Source organism: Cibotium barometz, chromosome 32 (assembly GCF_041138505.1).
Source record: "Cibotium barometz isolate CiBa-2024 chromosome 32, ASM4113850v1, whole genome shotgun sequence".
Classification (NCBI taxonomy): Eukaryota; Viridiplantae; Streptophyta; class Polypodiopsida; order Cyatheales; family Cibotiaceae; genus Cibotium; species Cibotium barometz.
Window position 1 is genome coordinate 16,330,357 of NC_141077.1, and position 8,064 is coordinate 16,338,420.

At 39.5% G+C, this 8,064-nt stretch overlaps 1 protein-coding gene across 1 annotated transcript; it reads right to left on the bottom strand.

Moving 5' to 3' along the window:
• Window positions 1-4,271: 4,271 nt before the first annotated feature.
• On the bottom strand, window positions 4,272-7,152 carry LOC147619868 (GTP-binding nuclear protein Ran1B-like). Its single transcript, XM_086825716.1, has 8 exons — window positions 7,061-7,152; window positions 6,057-6,123; window positions 5,910-5,966; window positions 5,679-5,796; window positions 5,476-5,565; window positions 5,154-5,333; window positions 4,819-4,896; window positions 4,272-4,726 (listed from the first exon to the last, which is right to left on the bottom strand). Exons 1-8 carry the CDS (start codon window positions 7,061-7,063, stop codon window positions 4,654-4,656), a joined length of 666 nt encoding a protein of 221 aa, XP_086681842.1. The 5' UTR covers window positions 7,064-7,152; the 3' UTR covers window positions 4,272-4,653.
• Between the last annotated feature and the right edge of the window lie 912 nt (window positions 7,153-8,064).

The following is an 8,064-nucleotide window of genomic DNA, read 5'->3' on the forward strand; positions in this document are numbered from 1 at the left end:
ACACATGATGCAGAAGCATCCACCTCAAAGGCTAATTGGACTGTTGGGTTCTCTTTGTGATGTACAACAATCACATGAAAAAGATTGTACATTTACTATGGGAAAACCATGGCATTATCTACTTCAATTTGTTATCTAGATTTAACCCTCAACACTACCTTCCCACTGTGCACCGGTAAGACAAATGTTTGGAGGTTGAGAATTTGCATATGAAATGTCTTTTCTATGGTTTTCCAATGTTTTACTTCACTTGGTTGTAGTGCTCTCCCATTCATATCGCAAAATGATGCAATATATAACATGGAACCTCGTTTATGATTTTGCATGGAATATGTAACATTTTGGTTGAATGGACATGAAACCTTTTTGGTCAAATGTATGTAATATGTAACATGGAACACGTTTATTATTTTGTATGCAATACGTAGCAGTTTGGTTAATTTGTTACTCTTATTCTGACTTAGCAAAACTTGGCAAAAGGAAGGGATGAACTAAGGATAAGCCTGAGATTGAACAGTGAACTAAGAATGAACTCAAAGTGATGTCTAGTATACATTTACACATAAGAAGAGAAGAGAAATAGAAGTGAGCTAGTGAACTAGAGTAGAGTAGGCTTGATAATATGTAGTAAACTAAGAGTGAACTAGGATAATCATGGAAACGTCTCGTATATTCAAAAAAAATTAAGCGTATTTTTTCAAAAAACAATTTGGGACGATACGCTCGTACGCTTATGAGCATACACCCGTGACTTTAGGAAGATACCAAAGTGTATTCACAAAGGTACTTCTTTTTTTCAATTTTTTTTTTCAAAAAAAGTTTTTTTTGGGACGGTACGCCCGTACACTTTTGAGCATACGTCTGGGGCTTTAGGAAGGTACAGTTGTGTCTTAGCGGCATATCAACCGCCAACCACGTTAGTAACATAAGTGCAGGGCCTATCTCCCAAATGGGTCACCACACTAGTTGAGCTTGATATCTCAACAAAGCATCCTAATCTTTTGGCATTTTCTAACAATCTCTTAACCTTGGTGGATGTAGCAAAGGCTAAAGATTAGCCAAGGAAAAGATACTTCCTTGATGGGTTTTTTTCTTCTCTTTAGCATGTTCATATGTTCTAAGGTAGGGATCCTTTAGATTCTTTAATGTGCATACCATCTTGATCACTGTAATGACTAATTCCACCCAATTTTCCAAAGGTGCGCCTGTTCAAACCTTAAGAGGAAGCCATTATCTACTTGTGTGCTACGATGACTGCAAGCTAGGGTTTTGCAGGAAGACTAGTGTTAGGAACAAGCTAGGCAAGGGTTTTAAGACTTAGAACTGGAGTAATACTTCACAGGCTAAGGTTACAGAGTGTTGCAGAAGGACAGACAAGATAGAGCTTCATTGACGTAAGGGTACAAAGCTATGGTTTTGCAGGTTTGACGTATGTCCTGCATATACGCCTGCTTGCGTACCAATTACAAATCTTAATAAAAACAAACAAAACCAGATTAAACGCAAAAGAAAAATCGTCACTTGCTTAAAACAAAAACTCAAATTAGTGGAAAAACAAGAAAATGGGTTGGTTGCTTCAATTCCAAAATCGCTCTAACGCTACCTAAAGGAAGCCCCTCAGATTCTAGTGAAAACAAGTTTCCTGTCAAACATAAATAAGGGATATAGACCCCCATAAAGCTATGAAATATAATTTTGCACACAATGCTTTATGTTCTTAAGATAACTTGTAGCCATATCTCAGTTGATCTTAAGGAAAAGTGTGCGCTACTACTATATTTTTCCAAGTCTGGGAATGTTATTAATAGATGTAAACTGGGTGTTGAATTGCGTCATTTCAAGTGTACCAAATTGTGTTCAATGTTGTCTAGCTAATGTTGTATTCTCAAAATGATCAATCCATTAAGTACATCTTCAACATGTATACATCCCAAGTTTGAAAACATTTTTAATGGTTTACGTCTGTCACATTGTGTTTTGATGTGTGTTTTTCTGTTTAGTGGAGCTTTATTTGCTTGGTTGGAATAAGACATCCAAAAGCAACCACAAACAGTGTGCTAGCACAAACTTTAAATTACAACATTTAAACGCAACCTATCGATGGAACCGAATAAGAGCCCCTTGTTGTAAACAAAGAAGAGAAAGTTTCCCACTCCCACTCAGTATCAAATTTGCCAATTCAAAAGGATGTCCTTTTGACGGATCAAGATTCCTAGAAAAGGCTTTACAATTCATAATTCAAGGGCCTGCCATCATGATACATGAACCAAAGTCAGTAGAACAATATATATCAAACAATGTATCTGTTTTTGTGCACAACCGTGTGTGCGCACGCACGCCTGAGAGAGAGAGAGAGAGAGAGAGAGAGAGAGGGGTATTAACGTACATCAGCAGAATGCAACACGAGGGCATAATATGAGAGAGAGAGAGAGAGAGAGAGATGAGGGATGGGTGTTGTTTGTAGGGAGTGGTAAATTCTACATTCACAATTTTTATAAGGTAAACCCCCCCACTAAATTTATTATGGGCTGCGTAAAATGCCATCAAACACCACCCCAGTTAAACCTTCAAAGCGCCACATCACACTTAGTAAGCACAAGGTTGTCAACAACATTTCTCGGCATAGTTAGCACATCTTAAAACTTTCTAATCTTACATCCAAGTTGACAATGACTTCTGCAAACATTTAAAATCATCTGGCTGCTGTTAGCTCATTAGACTCAAAAGGTGGCCGTGCAGTGCCATAATCAAGGGTTACACGTGATGTATCATCAACATCTCACTGACAAACTCCACATGCATTATCCATCACTCTAAGCTAAAACAGGAGCGGTTATAAAAATATATATATAAAAAGAACAATCGGCTGAAATCCAACAACCACAATTCCCGAAGTTTGGCCTCTGCTTCAGCCTCTACGTGGTTTTCAATCCTACCCTAATCCCAGTGCCGCTCTCGAAGATAAGGAATATCACATCCCCTGGATTGAGTTGTGCATTTGACAGGATCATAGCTAATTTGTCAAAAAACATTAAATAATTTATCAATATAATAAAATACAAGGCAAATGCAATTCAAATGTTGGTACCAAATTGCCCCATCTTCTATCCTGCATTGCTGTGGGAAGTTAAATCTGAAAGATGAAGTGACATTTGTTTAATAACCTCACAAGGGCATTATATGTGATAGATGGTCAAGCACTGGAGAGTAGTGTTTCAGGAACAATGAAAAGAAGAATAAGCACATGAAGCAGAAAGAGGGGTTGGAAGACATGCCCACATCGCTATCAGAGCCACAAACGTGATGAAAGCCTGCCTGCATTTCATACAAGCCCCGCAAAGGAGCTTTATACACAGCACCATGAGCGAGAGACAAGGTTGATATGACAGGTAGAAGGCTCTCTAGGAAGAAGAACAATTGCCCACACATCTAGTAGTGCTCATGTTTTACATAAGGTAATAATTGTTCCTGCATGAGAAAGGACCATTTCTCCAAACTATTCTAAGAAATTACTCAAGCATGGGACATAAAAACTCTCACCCCTTACACCAACAGCAAGGAAATAATTCACTTACGATACATGCGATACATACGTTTGTCATCTCACCAGTGATAAATTTGAGGTCAACACTTCTGACCATGAACAAAACTTGTTCATACTAATTCACCACTCCAATAGTGAAGAAAGAATTCACTTACGACGTGATCACCAATGATAAATTTGAGGTAACACTAATGATCTGGCCAAAACTTGGTTCAAACTGAATTACCGCTTCTAACAGCCTTTAATTCTTCCTCAAAGTTGAATTCTGCAGAATTGCTATTATACCCTCAGCAGCTCAAATGGTTCAGGTAACCAAATAAAATTCATAACAAACTACGTACTTATAGTAAAGGATACTAAGTATACTCCCTCCATCAAACACTGCAAGTGGAAGGTTTTCAACACCCCAATACTGGTAACAATTACGAATACATATAAAGCAAACTGCATTCATGGTTTACACAACTTGCTTCAAAAGATGATAAAATTTCTTTCCATGAGTCTCTAGAGTACATAAGATCTTCAAACTTCACCTACTATCAAGCAGCTATACTTAAGGGTGGAATTTATAAGCCACCAGCATTCATTACAGCTATTGACAACCAAAAATGCCCTGACATCCATTTATTATGAGGCCTTCAACTAATTTACACAAAAACAGACCAGATCAATATAACCACATGGCCTGCAGCATTTAGAGCTTTAATACCGAATGATGGCAAGGCACTGAACCAACAAATACTAACCCCAAATTGCATCCTAATCTTGAAAACATAGTGAAAGTTCCCTTCTCGAGTGCCCAGATTGCATCCTGAATAAATCGCATGTTCAACATGCTCTAAACAAGATACAGTAAATCAGGCACTCAATTATCCAGGCTCAATACACAAGACCTGCAGAGGTACTATAAGTATATAATTCATAAACAGACACACCAAACCAAAATTCACTGCATCTGTAGGAAAACTTCTTTCTGGCATCGACGTTTTGCTCTCAACTAAACTATTCACACTCCAAATCACAAGCATGTCTTGTGCATCTTGAGCTCACTGGTACTTTCAACCAGTCAGATCCCAAGTCACAATGTCCCTCACCGAATAAAAGTCCACTTAGCTTTCAAAGTCTGCATCATCGTCATCAGGCAATGGTTGCGCCGCAGCTGCAGCCAATTCGGCCTCATACCTGCATTAGCAAGCCAATGAACAGAAAGTAATGTCAAAAGAGGACATCCCTAGATCAGAGAGTAGACAAGAGTATAATGTTGAAAGACTTACTGTGCCTGGGCTGCCAAGTCAATTTGCACCTCAGGAGGAGCAAGGGCAGGTGATTCCACGAAATGAAGATTGGGATCCCTAAAGCACATTCCAAGTATTATCACAACTTAGGGAGTGATATATACCGTCATAACGCCAGATCAATCTGAACTTTTGAATAATTTTAAAAGAAAGAAGAGAATCACGAAAAACAAACAAAAAACTAAAAATTAAAAAAAGGCTTAATAGAGACACCAATAATATCTAGTTTTAAGACACATTGGGACCACTAATTAGGGGGTGAAACCACTAATGTCTAGTTTGAAGAAGCATCGGGACCTAGAACTTTTGCATACCCAGCTAATTTCCTTGCAAGATAAAGAAACGGCTTCTCAAAATTGTAATTGCTTTTCGCTGAGATTTCGTAGTACTGAAGATTCTTCTTCCTGTGGAAAGTAACCTGCTTGGCTTTCACCTGTCTGTTCTTCACATCCACCTTGTTGCCACACAGAACAATTGGAATGTTCTCGCAAACCCTGGCCAAATAGTACAACACAAGGAAAGCACAGTGATTCTTGGAAAGAACAGGCTAGTTTGTTGTTCTCACGCTGGCAAATAAAGAAAAAGAATGCACTAGAGACTCAATTGAATTAAACAATATAAGCAATATCCTCTAACCTGCATAGATCTCGATGCCATGTGGGAACATTCTTGTAAGTCAACCGGGAAGTGACATCAAACATGATGATAGCACACTGTCCATGAATGCTGCCATTACACAGGCACAACACAGAAACTGAAGTTAAATGCAACTTCTTCACAGCTGTTAAGTTTGCAAACACCGAGGCACACAGGACAATACATTGTAAACAATAACTTACTAGTATCCATCCCGAAGTCCACCGAATTTCTCTTGCCCAGCTGTGTCCCAACAATAGTAGCGAATTTTTCCACAGTTTGTGAAAAAATCCAGAGGATGCACCTCCACTCCAATGGTGGCTGCAAAAAAAACAATCAGGTACAATCATTTTCTTAAGAGAAATCCAAACTAGCATAACCTGAACGTTAGCAAAAAATTTATTGAAAGTTTATATAAAGGGTGAGAAACTCACGCTCATATCTTTTTTCAAATTCCCCAGTCAAGTGGCGTTTCACAAAGGTAGTCTTTCCTGTCACGTTTATGAAGTGTCGTCACTCTTGACCCAAGAGAAAACCTACTGTAAGCATCCAAAAAGAGACTACCTTTTTAGTGCACCTACCTGTCCCCCCATCACCAACAATAACAAGCTTAAAACTGGGGCAGTCTGCTTGCTGACCCGGAAGAGCCTGTAAAGCAGCATTTCATCCAGAGAATTAAACTCGTTAGATAATCCCACCAATGATTGCAACACTTCAGAAACTATGGAGGTGATCCAATTAACAAATAGTGTTCAAAAATGAAAAATATGTACAGAGTTTAACTATACAAGTGATCAACAAACAAAGCAAGCTGTACGCATTTTCCAGTCAATAAGAAGCTTCAAACAGTCCGACAATAGGGCAAGAAGGAAACAATGGTGCATATGATTGGATAGCCAGCAGCCAGCCACCAGCAGATAAGCAGATCGTCGACAAAACCTAACGGAATGGATGCGTCAAAGGACACCATGGATGCATCGAAGTTCACCATGAAAGCAAATCACAAGCAAAGGATCCAAGGATGCAATCAGATATAATAGTAAAATTTGATCAAAAGAATCAATTGGTAGCAGCACTAACTGATCTTACGTAGGGCATGGATAGAAAAGATTTAAGTGAACATACAGACGTGATTACACCACAAACTACGGACTCCGTAGACAAGGATTTGCGGAGAGCACCATTCCCTGGAGTCCAAGAGGTAGAAGAACACTTAACCGCAAGTCTCAGGCATCACTTGAACTGAGGACCTAGAATGGAGGACATCATAGGCAAAACGGAACATCATAACTGAGGCACGACACCATCTACCGGAACCCTAAAAAATCCTGAGAAACCTAGGAATCCGAACGCCATCATTGAAACAAAGATTGTGGGCGAGACCCTAGTAATGGCCGGAACCCTAAAATGAGAACGCCACGGCCCCGATGCCCTGAAACGACGAAACCCTAGAGCTGAAAACGCCAGGAAAGATCCGATAGAGGAATCAGATTCAACTGAACGAGGTTTTGATCACACAGGCACTCCGCCATGTCCGTCGACACACAGTCGCAGTTTCATGAACACATGTGGAAGGAAAGCATACCATTTTCAAGCTGTTTTGCGCGCAGAGTTCTTCAATCTGAGGAGCGTCTGCTCGAGTAGTGCGAAAAGTATTGATTTGCCAGGACAGCCCTCGAACTTTATTAAACAGCCCTTACGCGTGGCATACCTTGCAGCTGTCGATCCCACATAGCTTTGCATCAACGCTACATTGCGATCGCTACACGTGTCCCTTGTTCCAATCTTTTCTAAAAATGCTGGAAAATGGGAGGCATGAAATTACCTGAACCCTAGCCTTTATTTTTTTTAAATAACTGGCCAATCTTGTACATTTTAAGACATAAAAATAAAAAAGTAGCTTTATAGAATAACTAGTCACTACTATTCTTCTTTTTTTTTTACATAATTGCTATTCAGTTACCTCTATTAAGGATTGAAAATTCAAGGTACCATCTCTCAAGTTACAATGTAAGAAAATATGGCGACATATGTTGTTTCCATATGGAAATAAAGGGCCCGAGATTTGTTGAGAGAGGACATTCTTATTGGTTTAACTAAAGTATTGAAAAAAAATTATTCTCTGCATTTTTATTTGCCAACCTGAACAAAACGTTCGCGGAGCTCTTTGGTTTTGCAAAAGCGAAGGAACATCATTGTGAGATCAGGCCTTTGCTCCTTGGTGATGGCAATAAAGACTTCGATTCCTTTTCCACAGAAGGAGACGCCTTGTTGTTATCCTCTGTAGGAGATGTAAATTAATAGTAGACAAACATTGGTATAATGACATCAATGTACATGGGATCCTATACACTTTTTTTGCAAGGACTACGGGAGAGTGTCTTATAGCGACTTCTGGACACTATGGGCTCATGCGGAGCAAGCCAAGCAAGATGAGGCAAAAGCTCATTCACTGTGCACGCCTTTGCCCACACCAATGTTTGCAACCAACTCCTCAAGGTGGGCACGGAAGCCGTGATGGGTGCCATCTACAAACGACCTCGGCTTTGCGAATGAGCATCTCTTGAAGTTTAGAACAAACATGCTACT